The following is a 24,908-nucleotide window of genomic DNA, read 5'->3' as shown; positions in this document are numbered from 1 at the left end:
TTGATGTCTCTCTCGCTCTCTCTTGCTATCTCTCGCTCTCTCTCGCTCTTTTTTTCTCTCTCTTTCTCTCTCTCTTTCTCTCTCTCTTTCTCTCTCTTGCTCTGTTGCTCTCTCGCTCTCTCTCTTGCTATCTCTCGCTCTCTCTCGCTCTCTTTTTCTCTCGCTTTCTCTCTCTCTTTCTCTCTCTTTCTCTCTCTTGCTCTCTCTTGCTCTCTCGCTCTCTCTCTTGCTCTCTTGCTCTCTCTTGCTCTCGCTCTCTCCTCCCTCTCCCTCTCGTGGTGTTTTCCACTCTCTCGCACATCGATGCAACTTCACACTCTCTGCAGTAGTACTAACACTCAGTGTACCTGTGAAATTGACATTTTGTCGCATTCTTCATGTACTTGTTTCCTTGTTTCAGTTTGGCAAATATGTCCACAGTATCTATAGTTCTATGACTCCATAAATAGTCAGTGACTTTTAGTGGTGATTTGATTTTAAAACCAATAGCCTAAACTTTATTAGAAAAGGTTAGAACAAAGGGTACTTTGTACTTTATTAAGAACTATAAATAGCAGGTAATAAGCACAAGTTATGTAGAAAGTATTCAATGCTATGTCACCTTTTCTCAGCAGATTCATACAAACTATGAACAGTTGATTACCGTGTTGTTACCTTTTTGTTTCCTGTTCATTTGCTGTCGTTACCATGTTATTTCCCTGTTGTTGCTGTGTTATTTCCCTGTTGTTGCTGTGTTATTTCCCTGTTGTTACTGTGTTATTTCCCTGTTGTTGCTGTGTTATTTCCCTGTTGTTACTGTGTTATTTCCCTGGTGTTGCTGTGTTATTTCCCTGTTGTTACTGTGTTATTTCCCTGTTGTTACTGTGTTATTTCCCTGGTGTTACTGTGTTATTTCCCTGTTGTTGCTGTGTTATTTCCCTGGTGTTACTGTGTTATTTCCCTGTTGTTGCTGTGTTATTTCCCTGGTGTTACTGTATTATTTCCCTGGTGTTACAGTGTTATTTCCCTGTTGTTACTGTGTTATTTCCCTGTTGTTACTGTGTTATTTCCCTGGTGTTACTGTGTTATTTCCCTGGTGTTACAGTGTTATTTCCCTGTTGTTACAGTGTTATTTCCCTGTTGTTACAGTGTTATGTCCCTGTTGTTACAGTGTTATGTCCCTGTTGTTACTGTGTTATTTCCCTGTTGTTACTGTGTTATTTCCCTGTTGTTACTGTGTTATTTCCCTGTTGTTGCTGTGTTATTTCCCTGTTGTTGCTGTGTTATTTCCCTGTTGTTACCGTGTTATTTCCCTGTTGTTGCTGTGTTATTTCACTGTTGTTACTGTGTTATTTTCCTGTTATTTCCCTGTTGTTACTGTGTTATTTCCCTGTTGTTGCTGTGTTATTTCCCTGGTGTTACTGTGTTATTTCCCTGTTATTTCCCTGTTGTTACTGTGTTATTTCCCTGTTGTTGCTGTGTTATTTCCCTGTTGTTACCATGTTATTTCCCTGTTGCTTCATGTTATTTCCCTGTTGTTACTGTGTTATTTCCCTGTTGTTACTGTGTTATTTCCCTGTTGTTACTGTGTTATTGCCCTCTTGTTTCTTGTTATTTCCATGTTGTTTCATGTTATTTCCATGTTACCATGTTATTTCCCTGTTGCTTCATGTTATTTCCCTGTTGTTACTGTGTTATTTCCCTGTTGTTACTGTGTTATTTCCCTGTTGTTACTGTGTTATTGCCATGTTGTTACTGTGTTATTGCCCTCTTGTTCTTGTTATTTCCATGTTGTTTCATGTTATTTCCCTGTTGTTACTGTGTTATTTCCCTGTGATACTGTGCTATTGCCCTCTTGTTTCTTGTTATTTCCATGTTGTTTCATGTTATTTCCCTGTTGTTACCATGTTATTACCCTGTTGCTTCATGTTATTTCCCTGCTGTTACTGTGTTATTTCCCTGTTGTTACTGTGTTATTTCCCTGTTGTTACTGTGTTATTTCCCTGTTGTTACTGTGTTATTTTCCTGTTGTTAACGCATTATTTCCCGCTAACAAGGACTGCGCCCCTTTCCTTCTCCATGGCCGACATGAGTAAGACATTTAAACCCTCGCAGGGCTGCTGGCCCAGACGGCGTCCTCAGAGCATGCGCAGACCAGCTGGCTGGTGTGTATACGGACACATTCAATCAATCGTTATCCCAGTCTGCTGTCCCCACATGCTTCAAGATGGCCAACATTGTTCCTATACCCAAGAAGGCTAAGGTAACTGAACTAAATGACTATCATTTTTGTCATCATGAAGTGCTTTGCGAGAATAGTCAAGGATTTTATCACTTCCAACTTACCGGCCACCCTTGACCCACTTCAGTTTGCATACCGCGCCAACAGGTCCACAGATGATGCAATCGCCATCACACTGCACACTGCCCTATCCCATCTGGACAAGAGGAATACCTATGTAAGAATGCTGTTCATTGACTACAGCTCAGCATTCAACACCATAGTATCCTCCAAGCTCATCATCAAGCTGGAGGCCCTGGGTCTCAACCCCGCCCTGCGCAATTGGGTCCTGGACTTTCTGACGTGCTGCTCCCAGGTGGTGAAAGTAGGAATCAACATCTCCACTTCGCTGACCCTCAACACTGGGGCCCCACAAGGGTGTGCGTGCTCAGCCCCCTGTACTCCCTGTTCACCCACGACTGCGTGGCCATGCACGCCTCCAACTCAATCATGAAGTTTGCAGACGACACAACAGTAGTGGGCTTGATTACCAACAACGAGACAGCCTACAGGGAGGAAGTGAGGGCACTCGGAGTGTGGTGTCAGGAAAACAACCTCTCACTTAACGTCAACAAAACTCATGGACTTCAGGAAACAGCAGAGGGAGCACCCCCTTATCCACATCAAAGGGACAGCAGTGGATAAGTGTTTTTAAGTTCCTCTGTGTACATATCACAGACAAACTGAAATAGTCCACCCACACAGACAGTGTGGTGAAGAAGGCACAACAGCGCCTCTTCAACCTTAGGAAGCTGAAGAAATTTGTGTTGTCAGTTAAAACCCTGCTAAACTTTTATTAGTATCACAGCATGGTACGGCAACTGCACCGCCCTCAACCGCAACTGCAACTCCCTCATATGTATATACTGTACCTTATACCATCTACTGCACCTTGCCGCTCAGCCATCGCTCATCCATATATTTATATGTACAGTGCCTTGCGAAAGTATTTGGCCCCCTTGAACTTTGCGACCTTTTGCCACATTTCAGGCTTCAAACATAAAGATATAAAACTGTATTTTTTTGTGAAGAATCAACAACAAGTGGGACACAATCATGAAGTGGAACGACATTTATTGGATATTTCAAACTTTTTTAACAAATCAAAAACTGAAAAATTGGGCGTGCAAAATTATTCAGCCCCTTTACTTAAGTTAATACTTTGTAGCGCCACCTTTTGCTGCGATTACAGCTGTAAGTCGCTTGGGGTATGTCTCTATCAGTTTTGCACATCGAGAGACTGAATTTTTTTCCCATTCCTCCTTGCAAAACAGCTCGAGCTCAGTGAGGTTGGATGGAGAGCATTTGTGAACAGCAGTTTTCAGTTCTTTCCACAGATTCTCGATTGGATTCAGGTCTGGACTTTGACTTGGCCATTCAAACACCTGGACATGTTTATTTTTGAACCATTCCATTGTAGATTTTGCTTTATGTTTTGGATCATTGTCATGTTGGAAGACAAATCTCCGTCCCAGTCTCAGGTCTTTTGCAGACTCCATCAGGTTTTCTTCCAGAATGGTCCTGTATTTGGCTCCATCCATCTTCCCATCAATTGTAACCATCTTCCCTGTCCCTGCTGAAGAAAAGCAGGCCCAAACCATGATGCTGCCACCATGTTTGACAGTGGGGATGGTGTGTTGCTTTTACGCCAAACATAACGTTTTGCATTGTTGCCAAAAAGTTCAATTTTGGTTTCATCTGACCAGAGCACCTTCTTCCACATGTTCGGTGTGTCTCCCAGGTGGCTTGTGGCAAACTTTAAATGACACTTTTTATGGATATCTTTAAGAAATGGCTTTCTTCTTGCCACTCTTCCATAAAGGCCAGATTTGTGCAATATACGACTGATTGTTGTCCTATGGACAGAGTCTCCCACCTCAGCTGTAGATCTCTGCAGTTCATCCAGAGTGATCATGGGCCTCTTGGCTGCATCTCTGATCAGTCTTCTCCTTGTATGAGCTGAAAGTTTAGAGGGACGGCCAGGTCTTGGTAGATTTGCAGTGGTCTGATACTCCTTTCATTTCAATATTATCGCTTGCACAGTGCTCCTTGGGATGTTTAAAGCTTGGGAAATCTTTTTGTATCCAAATCCAGCTTTAAACTTCTTCACAACAGCATCTCGGACCTGCCTGGTGTGTTCCTTGTTCTTCATGATGCTCTCTGCGCTTTTGACGGACCTCTGAGACTATCACAGTGCAGGTGCATTTATACGGAGACTTGATTACACACAGGTGGATTGTATTTATCATCATTAGTCATTTAGGTCAACATTTGATCATTCAGAGATCCTCACTGAACTTCTGGAGAGAGTTTGCTGCACTGAAAGTAAAGGGGCTGAATAATTTTGCACGCCCAATTTTTCAGTTTTTGATTTGTTAAAAAAGTTTGAAATATCCAATAAATGTCGTTCCACTTCATGATTGTGTCCCACTTGTTGTTGATTCTTCACAAAAAATACAGTTTTATATCTTTATGTTTGAAGCCTGAAATGTGGCAAAAGGTCGCAAAGTTCAAGGGGGCCGAATACTTTCGCAAGGCACTGTACATATTCTTATTCACCCCTTTAGATTTGTGTGTATTAGGTAGTTGTTGGGGAATTGTTAGATTTCTTGTTAGATATTACTGCACTGTCGGAACTAGAAGCACAAGCATTTCGCTACACTCGCATTAACATCTGCTAACCATGTGCATGTGACAATAACATTTTATTAGTTGCCGTGTTATTTCCCTGTTGTTACTGTCTTCTTTCCCTGTTGATTCCTGATATTTCTATCTTATAACCGTGTTATTTCCCTGTTGTTACCGTGTTATTTCCCTGTTGTTACCGTGTTATTTCCCTCTTGTTACCGTGTTATTTCCCTCTTGTTACAGTGTTATATCCCTGTTGTTACCGTGTTATTTCCCTGTTGTTACCGTGTTATTTCCCTGTTGTTACAGTGTTATATCCCTGTTGTTAGTGTGTTATATCCCTGTTGTTACCATGTTATTTCCCTGTTGTTACTGTCTTCTTTCCCTATTGATTCCTGATATTTATATCTTATTACTGTGTTATTTCCCTGTTGTTACCGTGTTATTTCCCTATTGTTTCTGTTATTTCCCTGTCGTTACCCTGTTATTTCCCTCTTGTTACAGTGTTATATCCCTGTTGTTACCGTGTTATTTCCCTCTTGTTACAGTGTTATATCCCTGTTGTTACCATGTTATTTCCCTGTTGTTACTGTCTTCTTTCCCTATTGATTCCTGATATTTCTATCTTATTACTGTGTTATTTCCCTGTTGTTACCGTGTTATTTCCCTCTTGTTTCTGTTATTTCCCTGTCGTTACCCTGTTATTTCCCTCTTGTTACAGTGTTATATCCCTGTTGTTAGTGTGTTATATCCCTGTTGTTACCGTGTTATTTCCCTGTTGTTACCGTGTTATTTCCCTCTTGTTTCTGTTATTTCCCTGTCGTTACCCTGTTATTTCCCTCTTGTTACAGTGTTATATCCCTGTTGTTAGTGCGTTATTTCCCTGTTGTTTTTTGATGGTGCCGGAGGGTAGGGCTGCCATCTTACCGGCTCTCAACCAATCATGCTATTTTGTTTTAGTTTTTTTGCGTTGTTCGTAACTTCTTATGTACACAATGTTGCTGCCCCGTGATTCGCTGGAGTAAGAAACTGAGATTTCGAGGCAAAAGATCAGGGTGCCTTGCGAAGATCAGGTGACAAGTGGCTAACCTGCCTTTGCCTTCTGTTGTGATAGCTAACGTTCTAGCGCTGGGAAATAAATGGGACGAACTGAAAGCACGTATATCCTACAAACGGGACATTAAAAACTGTAATATCTTATGTTTCACTGAGTCGTAGCTGAACGACGACATTAAGAACATAGAGCTGGTGGATTATACACTCTATCTGAAAGACAGAACAGCAGCCTCTGTTAAGACATGGGGTGGGCCTATGCATTTATGTAAAAAACAGCTGGTGCATGATATCTAAGGAAGTCTCAAGGTTTTACTCGCCTGAAGTAGAGTAACTCATGATAAGCTGTAGACCACACTATCTAACTAGAAAGTTTTCATCTGTATTTTTCATAGCTGTCTACATATCACCACAGAGCGAGGCTGGCACTAAAACCACACTAAATTAGCTGTATTCCGCCATAAGCAAACAGGATAAAGCTCATCTAAAGACGGTGCTCCGAGTGGCCAGGGATTTTAATGCAGGGGAACTTAAATCAGTTTACCAAATTTCTATCAGCATGTTAAATCTGCAACCAGAGGGAAAAAAATTCTAGCCCACCTCTACTCCACACACAGAAACGTGTACAAAGCTCTCCCTCGCCCTCCATTTGGCAAATCTGACCATAACTTCTGATTCCTGCTTACAAGCAAAAATTAAAGCAGGAAGCACCAGTAACCTGGTCTATAAAAAAAGTGGTCAGATGAAGCAGATGCTAAACTACAGGACTGTTTTGCTATCACAGACTGGAATATGTTCCGGAGTTCTTCCGATGGCATTGAGGAGTACACCACATCAGTCACTGGCTTTATCAATAAGTTCATCGAGGACATCATCCCCACAGTGACTGTACGTACATACCCCAACCAGAAGCCATGGATTACAGGCAACATTTGCACTGAGCTAAAGGGTAGAGCTGCTGCTTTCAAGGAGCGGGACTCTAAACCAGAAACGTATAAGAAATCCCGCTATGCCCTCCGATGAACCATCACACAGGCAAAGCGTCAATGCAGGACAGATCGAATCTTACTACAATGGCTCCGACACTCGTCGGATGTGGCAGGGCTTGCAAACTATTACAGACTACAAAGAAAAGCACAGCCAAGAGCTGCCCAGTGACACACAAGCCAGAGGTCAAGCCAGAGGTCAATCAGACCTCCAAGAACACCCAAGACCACCAAGGTAACCTGCCTAAATGACTACCGACCCTTACCACTCATGTCTGTAGCCATGAAATGCTTTGAAAGGCTGGTCATGGCTCACATTAACACCATTATCCCAGAAACCCTAGACCCACTCAATTTGCATACCGCCCCAACAGATCCACAGATGATGCAATCTCTATTACACTCCACACGGTTCTTTCCCACCTGGACAAAAGGAACACCTATGTGAGAATGTTATTCATTAACTACAGCTCAGCGTTCAACACCATAGTGCCCTCAAAGCTCATCACTATGCTAAGGACCCTGGGACTATACACCTCACTTTGCATCTGGATACTGGACTTCCTGACGGGCCGCCCCCAGGTGGTAAGGGTAGGTAACAACACATCCGGCATTCTGATCCTCAACACGGGGGCCCCTCAGGGGTGCGTGCTCAGTGCCCTCCTGTACTCCCTGTTCACTCATGACTGCACAGCCAGGCACAACTCCAACACCATCATTACGTTTGCTGATGAGACAACAGTGGTAGGCCTGATCACCGACAACAATGAGACAGCCTATAGGGAGGAGGTCAGAGACCTGACCGTGTGGTGCAAGGACAACAACCTCTCCCTCAACAGTTTTTTTGATTGTGGACTACAGGAAAAGGAGGATCGAGCATGCCCCCATTCTCATCGACAGGGCTGTAGTGGAGAAGGTTGACAGCTTCAAGTTCCTTGGCGTCCATCTCACCAAAAAACTAACATGATCCAAGTACACCAAGACAGTCGTGAAGAGGGCACGAGAAAACCTTTTCCCCCCCAGGAGACTGAAAAGATGTGTCATGAGTTCTCAGATCCTCAAAAGTTTTTACAGCTGCACCATCAAGAGCATCCTGACGGGTTGCATCACTGCCTGGTATGGCAACTGCTCGGCCTCCGACCGCAAGGCCCTACAGAGGGTAGTGCGTACGGCCCAGCATGTCACTGGGGCCAAGCTGCCTGCCATCCAGGACCTCTATTCCAGGCGGTGTCAGAGGAAGGCCCTAAAAATTGTCAAAGACTTCAGGCACCCTAGTCATAGACTGTTCTCTCTGCTACCGCACGGCAAGCAGTACTGGAGTGCCAAATCTAGGTCCAAGAGGCTTCTGAACAGCTTCTATCCCCAAGCCATAAGACTCCTGAACATCTAATCAAATGGCTACCCGGACTATTTGCACCCCCCTCCACGCTGCTGCTACTCTCTATAATTATCTATGCATAGTCACTTTAATAACCCTTCATGCATGTACATAATTACCTTAATTACATGACACCGGTGCCCCCGCACTGCCACACTGCCATGCTGATCCTTAACACTGGGGCCCCTCAGGAGTGTGTACTTTGTCCCCTCCTGTATTCCCTGTTCACCTACGACTGTGTGGCCAAACACGTCTCCAACACCATCATTAAGTTTGCTGATGACACAACAGTTTAAGGGCTGATCACCGACAACGATGAGACGGCCTATAGGGAGGACGTCAGAGAACTGGCAGTGTGGTGCCAGGACAACAACCTCCCCCTTAATATGAGCAAGACGAAGGAGCTGATTGTGGAATACAGGAAAAGGCGGGCCGAACAGGCCCCCATTAACATCGACGGGGCTGTAGTGGAGCAGGTCGAGAGTTTCAAGTTCCTTGGTGTCCACATCACCAACGAACTATCATGGTCCAAAAATACCAAGACAGTCGTGAAGAGGGCACGACAAAACCTTTTCCCCCTCAGGAGACTGAAAAGAGCATCCTGGCAGTTGCATCACTGCCTTGTATGGCAACTGCTGGGCATCTGACCGTAAGGCGCTACAGAGGGTTTTGCGAACGGCCCAGTGCATCACTGGGGCCAAGTTTCCTGCCATCCAGGACCTGTACAATAGGTGGTGTCAGGAGAAAGCCCATAAAATTGTCAGAGACTCCAGTCACCCAAGTTATAGACTGTTTTCACTGCTACCGCACGGCAAGCGGTACTGGAGCGCCAAGTCTAGGACCAAAAGGCTCCTCAACAGCTTCCAAGCCATAAGACTGCTGAACAATTAATATAATCGCCACCAAACACTGCTGCTACTCGTTGTTTATTATCTATGCATAGTCACTTCACCACCACCTTCATGTACAAATTACCTCAACTAACCTGTACCCCCGCACACTGACTCGCACTCTGACTCGGTTCCGGTGCCCCCTGTGTATAGCCTCGTTATTCTTCTTAAGTTACTTTTTATTATTACTTTTTATTTTAGCCTACTTGGTAAATATTTTCTTAACTCTTCTTGAACTGCTCTGTTGGTTAAGGGCTTGTAAATAAGCATTTCACTGTACCTGTTGTATTTGGCGCATGTGACAAATAAAGTTTGATTTAATTTGTTACCCTGTTAAGTCAGCAATGCACACTAAAGTGCAACTGAATAAGGTTGTGTCTCTGTTGGATTATAGTTCTGTGTTTTTCCGTTCAAGCAGGTGATCTGGTATCCGACACTGCATTTGAAACAAATGGCTTCAGAATGAATGCTACACTGTCACCTTGCTCTCCACTGTAGAGGAACAAAAACATATCCCAATGTTCTTGGTGTCATTGGTTGGTTGACTGACAGCTGAGTTAGAGGTGGAAGCGGCCATTCATAAGGTCCTTGGTCTGGTCTGACGAACTTCCCCCTGTTGTAGGGACATCAGTCACCCTCAATCGTTTGGGCATTAATGCCCCTCGATTCTCCATCACTTTGATTTGACCCAAAATGAAGGGGAACTGTGATGTACTGCAGATAACATGGTATTGAATTGAAAAGACAAGCAGAGGCCTCCTGTTAAAGGGCAGGTGATGGGAGGCAAGAAGTGGAGGGATTCCACCATGATGAGCAGCTATGCCCAATGACAGACAAGTGGACAGCTGCTGAATCATCCCAAAACGTATGAGCAAGACGCACGTGCACACACACATATAGCAATCCCCCTCATACACAATTCAAAACGTCCATACACACACTAACGCGCGCTCATGCACACACACAACCACACACATACAATCACACACACACATGCACACACACACGTACACAGAACTGAAGGGAGAACAAGTGGTGGTTATATATTTTTGGCAGATTTTCTCAAACCAGTGCCATCTCCTTGGAACTCTGCTCAAAAGTTACAATGTCTGCTGCGTTTACAATCACGGATTTGTGAAAAGCCTTTGTTTAAAAAAGTTCCAGTCTTGCTGAGACAAGGCTTCAGTCCCGTTGTTAGAGGGAATTATAAATAATGCAGGGGAATTAACTTCGATGCCACTGTTTTTTTCTCTCAGACTCAGAAACCTTAGAAGACATATTTGAACATCAGAGGATTCAACCATCTTTCCTACACCTATTGAGGATTCGGTCTCTAGCATACAACAAGCCAGAGAATCATAATTCACCTATAAGTTCATAACTCAGAGACCTTGGAAAGTACATTTGAACATCAGAAGACCCAACCATCAATTCTACACCTGGAGAATGTTCTATACAGAAAGACACCCAGGGAATCATAATTCACCCACTCGCCTTCATGTTTAGTTTACCTACATGTCTCTCAGCCTCTGCCAACCCATCTGTCAGTCTCCGTATGACAGAGTGAAGAGCGGAGGGGGTAATCATTAGTAATCTGTACATAATTAATGAGTTCTTATCTGCCTGCCCCAGTGGGTCATCAGACAGGGCTTCAAACGAGAATCGGAGGAGGGGTCGAGGGGGTGAGGAGGAGGAGGATGTAGAGGGGTGGAGGGGTGAAGGGGAGGAGGATGTAGAGGGTTGGAGGGGGGGAAGGGGTGGAGGGTGTAGAGGGTAGGAGGGGTGGAGTGGGTGAAGGGGAGGAGGATGTGGAGGGGGTGAAGGGGAGGAGGAAGTAGAGGGTACGAGGGCTGGAGGGGGGGAAGGGGAGGAGGATCTAGAGGGCTGGAGGGTGTAGAGGACTGGAGGGTTGAAGGGGAGGAGGATATAGAGGGCTGGAGGGGTGAAGGGGAGGAGGATGTAGAGGACTGGAGGGTTGAAGGGGAGGAGGATATAGAGGGCTGGAGGGTTGAAGGGGTGATGTAGAGGACTGGAGGGGTGAAGGGGAGGAGGATGTAGAGGGCTGGAGGGGTGAAGGGGAGGAGGATGTAGAGGGCTGGAGGTGTGAAGGGGAGGAGGATGTAGAGGGCTGGAGGGTTGAAGGGGAGGAGGATGTAGAGGGCTGGAGGGGTGAAGGGGAGGAGGATGTAGAGGGCTGGAGGGGTGAAGGGGAGGAGGATGTAGAGGGCTGGAGGGGTGAAGGGGAGGAGGATGTAGAGGGCTGGAGGGGTGAAGGGGAGGAGGATGTAGAGGGCTGGAGGGGTGAAGGGAGGAGGATGTAGAGGGCTGGAGGGGTGAAGGGGAGGAGGATATAGAGGGCTGGAGGGGTGAAGGGGAGGAGGATGTAGAGGGCTGGAGGGGTGAAGGGGAGGAGGATGTAGAGGGCTGGAGGGGTGAAGGGGAGGAGGATGTAGAGGGCTGGAGGGGTGAAGGGGAGGAGGATGTAGAGGGCTGGAGGGGTGAAGGGGAGGAGGATGTAGAGGGCTGGAGGGGTGAAGGGAGGAGGATGTAGAGGGCTGGAGGGGTGAAGGGGAGGAGGATATAGAGGGCTGGAGGGGTGAAGGGGAGGAGGATGTAGAGGGCTGGAGGGGTGAAGGGGAGGAGGATGTAGAGGGCTGGAGGGGTGAAGGGGAGGAGGATGTAGAGGGCTGGAGGGGTGAAGGGGAGGAGGATGTAGAGGGCTGGAGGGGTGGAGGATGTAGAGGGCTGGAGGGGTGAAGGGGAGGAGGATGTAGAGGGTTGAAGGGGAGGAGGATGTAGAGGGCTAGAGGGGTGAAGGGGAGGAGGATGTAGAGGGCTGGAGGGGAGGAGGATGTAGAGGGCTGGAGGGGTGAAGGGGAGGAGGATGTAGAGGGCTGGAGGGGTGAAGAGGAGAGCATGTTAAAGGGTCAGTAAATCATCAAGGTAGTTCTAATACCCCACCCTTCAGAACGCTGAAGCAACGTGCAGCAGCAGCTATGGGAATGAAATAAAGTATGGCTGCCTGTGACTTTGTAAACTTGCAGGGAGCACACTTTTATTTGTATTCTTCCTCTTCTTCCTCCTCTTCTTCTACTTCTTCTTCTTCTCTTTACATCTCTGTCTACTCTCTCTGGTCTCTCAAAACCCCTCTCTGCTCTCTCTTCCTCTTCCTCTCTTTTTTATATCTTGACAGTGTATCTATTATTCATCAAGAAAAAGTCAAGTTTGTAGTCCTCCTAGTACCCAGACAGTAAGAGAGGGAGTCTTGCTTGGCACATTTATAATGTATCAGCCAAGCATGACGTCAACATCAATTATGGATTCTTTCTGGACGGACCAAGTGTTTGCTGGACAGCCACAGATGGTCAGCACTCAACGACCGCTTTGAGCCCTTTGAGGGTCGATGTCATTCATGTCTGTCTGGTCTGTAAGACTCCATCTTCTTCTCCCATGGTACCTGCCAGGATCGCAGATACAAAGAGATACTGTGACAGGTGGAGCGAACCCGCACAGGGGCAAAACCCAGTGACTTTACTCGTGTGATTTTTCTGGTCAAATTCCTGCTCTCTTCTTGCTGAAGTTCAATCAACACCGCGCCGGGGGAGAAGCCGGTAACACTGCTCCTGTGTTTTTTTTTAAATGTTTATTTTGATCTCCTATTTTTGATCTTTTGTTGTAGCCAAGTTCTGTGGGGACCCTGGTGTGCCTGCCTATGGCTCCAGAGAGGGACGCAGCTTCATCTACCAGTCAGAGGTGTTGTTCAGCTGTACCGCCCCCTATCTCCCGGTGGGCTCCACTACACGCATGTGCCAGGCCGACGGCTCCTGGAGCGGATTCCAGCCTCGCTGTATAGGTAAGCATCTACTGTGTGTGTGTGCCCGTGTCCCACAAAGCGTGAGGGTCGCACAGCATATACAACTCGGTGTACATCTGTCCTATGTGTGATACTTGGCCCCAAAGCGTCATTACTGCATTTTTTATATGCTATACTCAATATGTTTTGTATGCTCAGTGTATATACACACCCATAACCTTTCTGCCCCTCTCTTTATTCCTCTAGAGTACATCATCTCTGTTTCCTATTTCTAGCGTTCTTTGCGTGCCTTAAAGCACAGCTTGTAAACTATTTAACTATGTCAAACAACTGGAATCAATGTCCTCCCTCTGACACTGGGCCACCTGAGGTATACCAAGACTACGTCCCAAATGGCACATTATTCCCTATATAGTGCACTACTTTTGACCAGAAGCCTATGGGCCGTTGTCAAAGTAGTGCACTATAATGGCTGCAGACCTAACCTCCACACACATCTCTTATTGATAAGAGTATTCCAGAAAAGGCAGGGTCATTCCTTTTAGTGCCCTCCGAGAGGAGAGAGTGTATTGACGGGGGAGAAAAATGGAGCCTGTCAAGATATGAAATGTGTAGGAATGGCTGTAGGGGGATTCAGTTACATCAGGGGCACACTAGTGACATTCTCCTGGCCCTAGCCTTCACAGCTGGCTGATACCATTGTGTAGTTTCAGTTCTAGCTGTAGCGTATACTCATAGATTTTTTTTTCCAAAAGAGTTCTATGTGAGGGGATAGGATCCTACCAATAACCATTTTTTGACCTGAAGAACCCTTTTTGGAAGAAATGTTTCTTTGATGATTATTTGGAAGGCAAAGAAGGGATCTACATAGAGCCATATATCATATTACCCAGCATGCTCTATTGCAGGATGATTTTCAGAATTGTTTCTTTTAATATCTGTATTTCTGCATGTACAGTGAGCTCCAAAAGTATTGGGACAGTGACCCATTTTAGTTTTTTGGGGCTCTGTTCTCCAGCACTTTGGATTTGAAATGATACAATGACTATGAGGCTAAAGTGTGGACTGTCAGCTTTATAAGAGGGTATTTCCATCCATATCGGGTGAACCGTTTATTAATTACAGCACTTTTTGTACATATAGTGCCTTGTGAAAGTATTCGGCCCCCTTGAACTTTGCGACCTTTTGCCACATTTCAGGCTTCAAACATAAAGATATAAAACTGTATTTTTTTGTGAATAATCAACAACAAGTGGGACACAATCATGAAGTGGAACGACATTTATTGGATATTTCAAACTTTTTTAACAAATCAAAAACTTAAAAATTGGGCGTGCAAAATTATTCAGCCCCTTTACTTTCAGTGCAGCAAACTCTCTCCAGAAGTTCAGTGAGGATCTCTGAATGATCCAATGTTGACCTAAATGACTAATGATGATAAATACAATCCACCTGTGTGTAGTCAAGTCTCTGTATAAATGCACCTGCACTGTGATAGTCTCAGAGGTCCGTTAAAAGCGCAGAGAGCATCATGAAGAACAAGGAACACACCAGGCAGGTCCGAGATACTGTTGTGAAGAAGTTTAAAGCCGGATTTGGATACAAAAAGATTTCCCAAGCTTTAAACATCCCAAGGAGCACTGTGCAAGCGATAATATTGAAATGGAAGGAGTATCAGACCACTGCAAATCTACCAAGACCTGGCCGTCCCTCTAAACTTTCAGCTCATACAAGGAGAAGACTGATCAGAGATGCAGCCAAGAGGCCCATGATCACTCTGGATGAACTGCAGAGATCTACAGCTGAGGTGGGAGACTCTGTCCATAGGACAACAATCAGTCGTATATTGCACAAATCTGGCTTTTATGGAAGAGTGGCAAGAAGAAAGCCATTTCTTAAAGATATCCATAAAAAGTGTTGTTTAAAGTTTGCCACAAGCCACCTGGGAGACACACCAAACATGTGGAAGAAGGTGCTCTGGTCAGATGAAACCAAAATTGAACTTTTTGGCAACAATGCAAAACGTTATGTTTGGCGTAAAGGCAACACAGCTCATCACCCTGAACACACCATCCCCACTGTCAAACATGGTGGTGGCAGCATCATGGTTTGGGCCTGCTTTTCTTCAGCAGGGACAGGGAAGATGGTTACAATTGATGGGAAGATGGATGGAGCCAAATACAGGACCATTCTGGAAGAAAACCTGATGGAGTCTGCAAAAGACCTGAGACTGGGACGGAGATTTGTGTTCCAACAAGACAATGATCCAAAACATAAAGCAAAATCTACAATGGAATGGTTCAAAAATAAACATATCCAGGTGTTAGAATGGCCAAGTCAAAGTCCAGACCTGAATCCAATCGAGAATCTGTGGAAAGAACTGAAAACTGCTGATCACAAATGCTCTCCATCCAACCTCACTGAGCTCGAGCTGTTTTGCAAGGAGGAATGGGAAAACATTTCAGTCTCTCAATGTGCAAAACTGATAGAGACATACCCCAAGCGACTTACAGCTGTAATCGCAGCAAAAGGTGGCGCTACAAAGTATTAACTTATGGGGGCTGAATAATTTTGCACGCCCAATTTTTCAGTTTTTGATTTGTTAAAAAAGTTTGAAATATCCAATAAATGTCGTTCCACTTCATGATTGTGTCCCACTTGTTCTTGAAAAAAATACAGTTTTATATCTTTATGTTTGAAGCCTGAAATGTGGCAAAAGGTCGCAAAGTTCAAGGGGGCCGAATACTTTCGCAAGGCACTGTAGTCCCCCCATTTTAGGGGACCTAAAGTATTGGGACAAATTCACTTACATGTGTATTAAAGTAATAAAAAGTTAAATATTTGGTCCCATATGCATAGAATGCAATGACTACATCAAGCTTGTGAATAATTATCTTGAATAATGATGAGTGAGAAAGTTACTCCAAAATGACCCCATAAATGATTTACCATTTACCCGTTGTATGAAGTGAAAATGCTCTCGAAGCCGGTGTTTGAAGGATATATTGGCAACAACCTCGACTTTTTTAGACCAGGAGTAGGCTTAATCTGTGTCCAGGAATCTAGCCCGTGGGCTTTGTTGTCACTAGGCTTGCTTTACCACAATTCCCAGGTTTTTCTGGAAATACTAGTTGGAGTATTCCCAGATTTCCTGCTTGTTCCATCCTGATTCCAGAAATCTTCCAAAACTAGTGAATTTTGAGAAAGTTACTAGCATGTTGCAACCCTAGTTGTCACTCATATCATATAGTATATGTTTGATGTCCTCCCTTTCCTGGCATCTTTAACTTACCTGCTGTAATTATCTATTTAGTGTCTGTGAGACTTCTCCTGAATCCTTATCTGATTAAGCACCTCATCCAGGTCCCTACAGGAGACACCCTTCACACATCGATATGACTAGCTGATAATTGGCTTTATTTCACTAATTTAATATTCAAGTCATAGGCCCCTTTTGTCACTGGATCATTAGACCATTAGCAACAAGTCAATTGTTATCTGTTTAGTACTGGGCAACCGTGTATTGTACTACAGGAATGAACATTGAGGGTAGCCTGAGTTTAAATACAGTATAGCTCATTATGGTGGCTGTGATTTATGGGCGCCGGATTGCGCTGGTGGTTAGACAGTTGGGCCAGTGACCGAAGGTTGCTAATTCCAGTCCCTGAGCCGACGAGGTAAGAAATCTGTCAATCTGCCCTTGAGCAAGGCACTTAACACTAATTCCTCCAGGGTCACTGATCCCTGGCTGTGACCCCACTCTCCGAGGGTGTCTAAGGGGGAGTGGGATATGCAAAAAACATGCACAATTTCCATTTCACTATACTCAGTACAGGTTAAACAAGACAAATATAAGCACCCCTTATTTGACTCTTGAAATCAATGAGGCTCAATTATCAGACTGATATGCCTACAGATGTGACTGATATGCCTACAGATGTGACTGATATGCCTACAGATGTGACTGATATGCCTACAGATGTGACTGATATGCCTACAGATGTGACTGATATGCCTACAGATGTGACTGATATGCCTACAGATGTGACTGATATGCCTACAGATGTGACTGATATGCCTACAGATGTGACTGATATGCCTACAGATGTGACTGATATGCCTACAGATGTGACTATATGCTGAAATGTAGAAGGAAATATTTGGACTAGTTTTCAACATAGCTAACTAGCTGATCTAAACATTGTTTGTGACATGGCTGTGTGTGTCAATTCTGCTGTCGTATGCTGTTCATCAGATGCCATGACTGTTTATGTCATCTGGTATGACAGTGCTATGTAGTCCTTTGTCAAAATATGGTTAAAGGGGCAATCTGCAGTTGTTGTTTTTTATTGGTTCAAAATGCAGATTGCCCCTTTAACTGTTGTCATATTGAAAAGGTATTCTTATGACATACAGTTAGTTTACCTTAAGATCATCTTGACTGCAACTGATAGGGCAATGACAAAGTAGTCTCATATAATGTTATCACATCACAACATGCAACACATATTGTTTGAGTACAAATATCCACAAAGGTACAGAGACATTATAGGACAAATACTGTCTTCATAAATATGTAGTATTCATGAAATGCCATATATTCCAAGACGGACCTCTCAGGATGATGAGAATTGCTTGGGATGAGATGTTCCTGCTGTGAGTGTGTGGAGTGGAGAGGGAGGGGAGGGGGTTATTTGTATGTGTGACTGAGTCTGAGTGTGTGTGTCTGAGTGTGGGGAGGGAGGGTGGGGAGAGGCGGTATTTATGTAATTGAACCAAACCGGGTTCTGTACAGACAGGCCTCGTTTGACAGGCGCAAACTATTGTTTTCACTTAATTATGTTTCGTTCGCACAATAATTTCCCAGACTGCATTTCTGTAAGATTCCGTTTTCATACAGAAGAGAGGAGGCAGACACGATAGTGTTAGCTATGTTACGTTGCTGTGTGGGTTAGCTAGGCAGGCAGTGGTGGAGGTGTGTGCTGCTGTCATTTTCTGAGGCTGCATTGAATCCAGGTCTATGCGTCAGGCCGAGGATGTCCTCTACATCCTAATGATGCTGCTTCCCTCCACACAGCCACACAGCTGGGCCCGATGCTGCTGCAACTCTGCAGCAACACTGCCCCCTACTGGGTATTCTGCCTAGTATATTAAAGACACTTACTGTTTGGTTGTTTTGTTACAGTACTGCTGCAGCTGCTGTACTTACAGAAACACACTCATGATGGAGAGAAATTAATTTCTCAAGCACTCACACTGACGCGCACACACACACACACACACACACACACGCAATCACACAATGACATACACCTCTGTTTTAGGCTGGGTATGATTGCGGTAAGCTATGTTGAATCATTATGGGAACTATAGCTGTTACTGTATCTGTGTCCCAAATGACACCCTATTCCCTATAAAGTGCACTACTTTTGACCAAAGTCCAATGGGTCCTGGTCAAAGTTAGCGCATTATAAAGGGAATAGGGTGTCATTTGGACGGCAGACTGTATGTCTCAAGTGCCTGCATAGGCTGCATCCCCAGCCAGAGATACTGTACATAGTTAAAGGTCTCTAAGATAATATTATACAAACTTTCTCCTTTGTCTTCTTCTCTCAGAACCGACCCGTACTACCTGTGAGAACCCAGGGACACCTCGCTACGGTTCTTTGAACAGAACCTATGGCTTCAAGGTATTTTATGAACACATACTGTACATGTGTGGGGGGGGGGGTCTACAGTCTTACCTGAGAGAATGAACCTGATTCAAACTCATGGCCTTATAACAGTCAGATTGCATGCTGAAGATATTTAGGTAATGTGCTGTCTATGAATGTGTACTGTATGGATTATGAATGTGTTGTGAAGTCCTTAAGTAGGTACCCTTCAAATATTTATTTATTTAATTTTAAACAAGTTTATAGTCAATAACACAATAGAAAAAAAAGAAAGTCTATATACAGTTTGTGCAAATGGAGGTAAGGCAATAAATAGGCCATAGTTGCGAAGTAATTAGAGTTTAGCAAATTAACACTGGAGTGATTGATGAGCAGATGATGATGTGCAAGTAGAAATACTGGTGTACAAAAGAGCAGAAAAGTAAATAAAAACAATATGGGGATGAGGTAGGTAGATTGGGTGGGCTATTTACAGATGTGCTATGTACAGCTGCAGCGATCGGTTAGCTGCTCAGATATCTGATGTTTAAAGTTATTGAGGGAAATATAAGTCTCCAGCTTCTGCGATTTTTGCAATTCGTTCCAGTCATTGGCAGCAGAGAACTGGAAGGAAAGGCGGCCAAATGAGGTGTTGGCTTTGGGGATGACCAGTGAGATATACCTGCTGGAGCGAGTGTTGTCGTGACCAGTGAGCTGAGATAAGGCGTAGCTTTACCTAGCATAGACTTATAGATGTCCTGGAGCCAGTGGGTCTGGCGACGAATATGTATCGAGGGCCAGCCGACTAGAGCATACAGGTCACAGTGGTCGGTGGTATAAGGGGCTTTGGTGACAAAACGGATGGCACTGTGATAGACTGCATCCAGTTTGCTGAGTAGAGTATTGGAAGCTATTTTGTAAATGACATCACCGAAGTCGAGGATCGGTAGTATAGTCAGTTTTACGAGGGTATATTTGGCGGTGTGAGTGGAGGCTTTGTTGTGAAATAGGAAGTCGATTCTGGATTTAATTTTAGATTGAAGATGTTTAATATGAGTCTGGAAGGAGAGTTTACAGTCTAGCCAGACACCTAGGTATTTGTAGTTGTCCACATATTCAGTCAGAACCGTCCAGAGTAGTGATGCTAGTCGGGCGGGCGGGTGTGGGCAGCGAGCGGTTGAAAAGCATGCATTTAGTTTTACTAGCGTTTAAGAGCAGTTGGAGACCACGGAAGGAGTGTTGTATGGCATTAAAGCTCGTTTGGAGGTTAATTAACACAGTGTCCAAAGAAGGGCCAGATGTATACAGAATGGTGTCAGCTTTCCAATCGTTAGGGATCTCAGACGATATGAAAGAGAGTTTGAACAGACTGGTAATAGGGGTTGCGACAATGGCGGCAGATAATTTTAGAAAGAGAGGGTCCAGATTGTCTAGCCCAGCTGATTTGTACGGGTCCAGGTTTTGCAGCTCTTTCAGAACATCTGCTATCTGGATTTGGGTGAAGGAGAAGCTGCGGAGGCTTGGGCAAGTTGCTGCTGGGTTGCGGAGCTGTTGGCCAGGGTTGGGGTAGCTAGGAGGAAAGCATGGAGGAGAGAGGAATGGAGAATGGAGGAATGGAGAAATGAAGTGGAGAAATAAAGTGGTTGTAATACAAGTCTCTCATTCACACACCAAGCTCATGTAGTCTCATACCTTCTGGACAAAGCCATAACACTATAGGTAAAAAAATAAAGAATATCCCAAGAATAATAAATTGTGGCCGAATGGCAAAACATTGGTTTAGAGACAATGCTCTTGCTAGACAAAGTCACATAACATATTTTTTTCAAGGGGAAGTTTTCTTTGGCTAATGAAATGCAAATGAGACTATGAATATGTTCATTACTTATATGCAAATTCCATCTGGTATTTGAGTTGTTTAAACTTGAGATCTCTGCATGTTTTGTCTGAACAGAGACCATAATGACCGTGACAATATGAATGTCAATCATGGTGATAAGGATGGTGATTGTGGATATTTCACAGGAATGTTAAAGAACAAAAATAAGCTATGAAACACCTTACCGTGTTGTCCATTACTGTTTTAGAAATGTCCCCAGCCAACCGGAAAACAGGATAGTTTCTATTCTCAGCAGCTATGTTTGTGTTTACAAGGTTTCATTTTCCTTTGTGTTTTATTTATATGTGTGTTTATGTGCGCACAAGCACGTGTGTGTGTGTGTGTGTGTGTGTGTGTGTGTGTGTGTGTGTGTGTGTGTGTGTGTGTGTGTGTGTGTGTGCGCGTGCGTGTGTGTGTGTGTGTGCTTCTTACTATGCTGGAGTCGTAGGGTGTCTACACAGCATGAACTGCGAACACGAGCAGTCCTCCCTCCGTTTCATGTCCCTAATGAGCCTTAAAACGCTACGACTTTCCCCCACCAACAGAGCTGTGTTTACGTTGTTAGGAGTGATAAACAGGGTAAAACTGTACCGCAAATCTCATTGATTTGTTTGGGAAAAGGGAGACACATTTGCTGCACATTTGCTGCACATTTGCTTGCCTCTAATTTGGAATCAAAAAGAAAGTTAGCAAATATCAAATGGCATAAAAGTGAAGAGCAGAATGTAGGCAAAGACACCACAGTGTTCACGTTCTGCTGAATGGCTAGCCTCTAATTTTGAATCAAAAAGAAAGTTAGCAAATATCAAATGGCAATAAAGTGAAGAGAAGAATGTAGGCAAAGACACCACAGTGTTCACCTTCTCGCCTGTGGTGCTGTTGCATCATACACAGTGTATTAGATAGAATGCATCTATCTAGGGCAGAATGTACGAAATGACCAATCTATTCTAGATGTACCTGTAAACACTAGTGCATTATACTGTGTTCAGAGTTACGTTGGTGGGATAAATACATGACACATGCAGCGTTACTATTCCACTGTAAAAATCAACACACAAAAAATAACACACAGATGACAGAAGGGAAGGTGAGAGGGGGACAGTTATCCCTCCCTGCTATTTCAGTAGCTCCTCCTCATTAAGTTAAGACATGGTAAATAACTGCTGCTTTTTGCAGCGTGAATTAAGTTTACAAATATTTTCGCTAGGGGACATGGAGTGAAAGGGAGGAGGAGGAGGAGTGAGGAAGGGGGAGGAGAAGTGTGTTAGGGCTCTTGCCATGAAATAACTTTACGTGAAAAAAATCCAGGGACAAGGAGGGAGAGGGAGGAGGAGGAGTGCGAGGAAGGAGGAGGAGAACGGGTGAGGGTTCTTGCCCAAATGCACTGGCATTAAGAATTCAAGCCTTAATGTAAAGTTTGGGGTCAAGTCATGCCCAGGCTTCAGAGAGAACAATGAAATATCAGGCTTTTCACACCCATTAATCATTTGTCTCATTTGAATATATATATATATAGAGAGAGAGAGAGACAGAGAGACAGAGTCACAGAGAGAGAGAGAGAGGGGGGGGGGGAGGAGAGGGGAGGGAGGGAGGGAGGGAGGGAGGGAGAGAGAGAGGGGGGGAGGAGAGGAGGGAGGGAGGGAGGGAGGGAGGGAGGGAGGGAGGGAGGGAGGGAGGGAGGGAGGGAGGGAGGGAGGGAGAAAGAGGAGGCCTTGCTGGCTGCGGCCTAATGATATTGAAGTAGAGTGAATGAGATATTGTATTCCAGAGATAAGGCCCTGTGTCTATTACTCGTTAGACCATGTTCCAGTGCCGGGGACGACGTGTTAATCAATTCATGTGTGAAGCCACTGTGTCATTCCATGACACGTTTTCATATTTCACTCCCCTGACTGTCACTTGGTTTAATGTCACACACACACAGATGAGCACACAGACACACACACAGATTTACGCATTCACATACACACACATTCTTCTACACACACACACTGAGATGAGCACACAGACACACACACACGCAGATTTGCGCATGGACATACACACACACGCACAAATGCAAGCAAAGCGGGGGAAGGCTGAGAGAGCTGAAAAGAGCTGACAAGAGCTTACCTGATATGTCGCTCTGTGAAAAGACATTAGTGATCAATGATCAGTCTGTGGCAGACAGACAGGCGAGCAGACAGACAGACAGAAAAGAACCAGGGAACGTGTTGTTTGATGTAACCTTATGCTGTTTAAATAAAACCTTTCACAGAGATTCAATATTTGACGTGTACATCTGTCCACACAGCCTTTGTTTGATATCAAAATCAACATTTGATATCAAACTGGCCTTTGAATGAAAGCACTGCTATTCCAAGTCTCTTTTTAATCATTATAAACATCTGAGATTAGTGTGAATGTAAAAGTGTAAACTACTCTTTATGTCATTGGTACTATAACTACATACTGTAGATCCTAACCAAGTGGTGTGTGTGTTTCTATACTTCTGTCCTTATTGTAAATGCGGGTGCACTCACCTGTGTGTTTCTACTCTAACACAGGTGGGCAGCATGGTGGCGTTCCAGTGCCAGCCGGGTCACCTGCTCCAGGGCTCCACCACCCGGCTGTGTCAGGCTGACCTTACCTGGAGCGGCTCCCAACCAGAGTGCATCCGTGAGTCACATTACAGCACCTACTGTTCCTTTATGACGTCCGGTCACACCCCGTACTGTCCCTCTATGACACCCGGTCACACCCCCTACTGTCCCTCTATGACGCCCGGTCACACCCCCGACTGTCCCTCTATCACGCCCGGTCACACCCCCTACTGTCTCTCTATGACGCCCGGTCACACCCCCTACTGTCCCTCTATGACGCACGGTCACACCCCCTACTGTCCCTCTATGACACCCGGTCACACCCCCTACTGTCCCTCTATGACGCCCGGTCACACCCCCTACTGTCCCTTTATGATGCCCGGTCACACCCCCTACTGTCTCTCTATGACGCCCGGTCACACCCCCTACTGTCTCTCTATGACGCACGGTCACACCCCCTACTGTTTCTCTATGACGCACGGTCACACCCCCTACTGTCCCTTTATGACGCCCGGTCACACCCCCTACTGTTTCTCTATGACGCACGGTCACACCCCCTACTGTTTCTCTATGACGCACGGTCACACCCCCAACTGTCCCTTTATGATGCCCGGTCACACCCCCTAATGTTTCTCTATGACGCACGGTCACACCCCCGACTCTCCCTTTATGAAGCCCGGTCACACCCCCTACTGTCTCTCTATGACGCCCGGTCACACCCCCTACTCTCCCTTTATGAAGCCCGGTCACACCCCCTACTGTCTCTCTATGACGCCCGGTCACACCATCTACTGTTTCTCTATGACGCACGGTCACACCCCCTACTGTCCCTTTATGACGCACGGTCACACCCCCTACTGTCTCTCTATGATGCACGGTCACACCATCTAATGTTTCTCTATGACGCACGGTCACACCCCCGACTCTCCCTTTATGAAGCCCGGTCACACCCCCTACTGTCCCTTTATGACGCCCGGTCACACCCCCTACTGTCTCTCTATGACGCCCGGTCACACCCCCTACTGTCCCTTTATGACGCACGGTCACACCCCCTACTGTCTCTCTATGACGCCCGGTCACACCCCCTACTGTCCCTTTATGACGCCCGGTCACACCCCCTACTGTTTCTCTATGACGCACGGTCACACCCCCTACTGTTTCTCTATGACGCCCGGTCACACCCCCTACTGTCCCTTTATGACGCCCGGTCACACCCCCTAATGTTTCTCTATGACGCACGGTCACACCCCCGACTCTCCCTTTATGAAGCCCGGTCACACCCCCTACTGTCTCTCTATGACGCCCGGTCACACCCCCTACTCTCCCTTTATGAAGCCCGGTCACACCCCCTACTGTCTCTCTATGACGCCCGGTCACACCATCTACTGTTTCTCTATGACGCACGGTCACACCCCCTACTGTCCCTTTATGACGCACGGTCACACCCCCTACTGTCTCTCTATGATGCACGGTCACACCATCTAATGTTTCTCTATGACGCACGGTCACACCCCCGACTCTCCCTTTATGAAGCCCGGTCACACCCCCTACTGTCCCTTTATGACGCCCGGTCACACCCCCTACTGTCTCTCTATGACGCCCGGTCACACCCCCTACTGTCTCTCTATGACGCACGGTCACACCCCCTACTGTTTCTCTATGACGCACGGTCACACCCCCTACTGTCCCTTTATGACGCCCGGTCACACCCCCTACTATTTCTCTATGACGCACGGTCACACCCCCTACTGTCTCTCTATGACGCCCGGTCACACCCCCTA

At 45.4% G+C, this 24,908-nt stretch overlaps 1 protein-coding gene across 3 annotated transcripts in view; it reads left to right on the top strand.

Moving 5' to 3' along the window:
• The window catches only part of LOC139392197 (CUB and sushi domain-containing protein 3-like), a 634,291-nt gene that overhangs the window by 592,037 nt on the left and 17,346 nt on the right, over positions 1-24,908 (top strand). For all 3 annotated transcript variants that reach the window (XM_071139991.1, XM_071139990.1, XM_071139989.1), the window contains exons 61-63: positions 12,875-13,048; positions 18,626-18,699; positions 23,092-23,203. In XM_071139991.1, coding sequence (XP_070996092.1) covers positions 12,875-13,048; positions 18,626-18,699; positions 23,092-23,203 — 360 coding nt within the window. The remainder of the gene's footprint in view (positions 1-12,874; positions 13,049-18,625; positions 18,700-23,091; positions 23,204-24,908) is intronic.

Source organism: Oncorhynchus clarkii, chromosome 32, assembly GCF_045791955.1.
Source record: "Oncorhynchus clarkii lewisi isolate Uvic-CL-2024 chromosome 32, UVic_Ocla_1.0, whole genome shotgun sequence".
Classification (NCBI taxonomy): Eukaryota; Metazoa; Chordata; class Actinopteri; order Salmoniformes; family Salmonidae; genus Oncorhynchus; species Oncorhynchus clarkii.
Note: the sequence above shows the minus strand (reverse complement) of the source record. Positions and strands in the feature narration are given on the sequence as shown.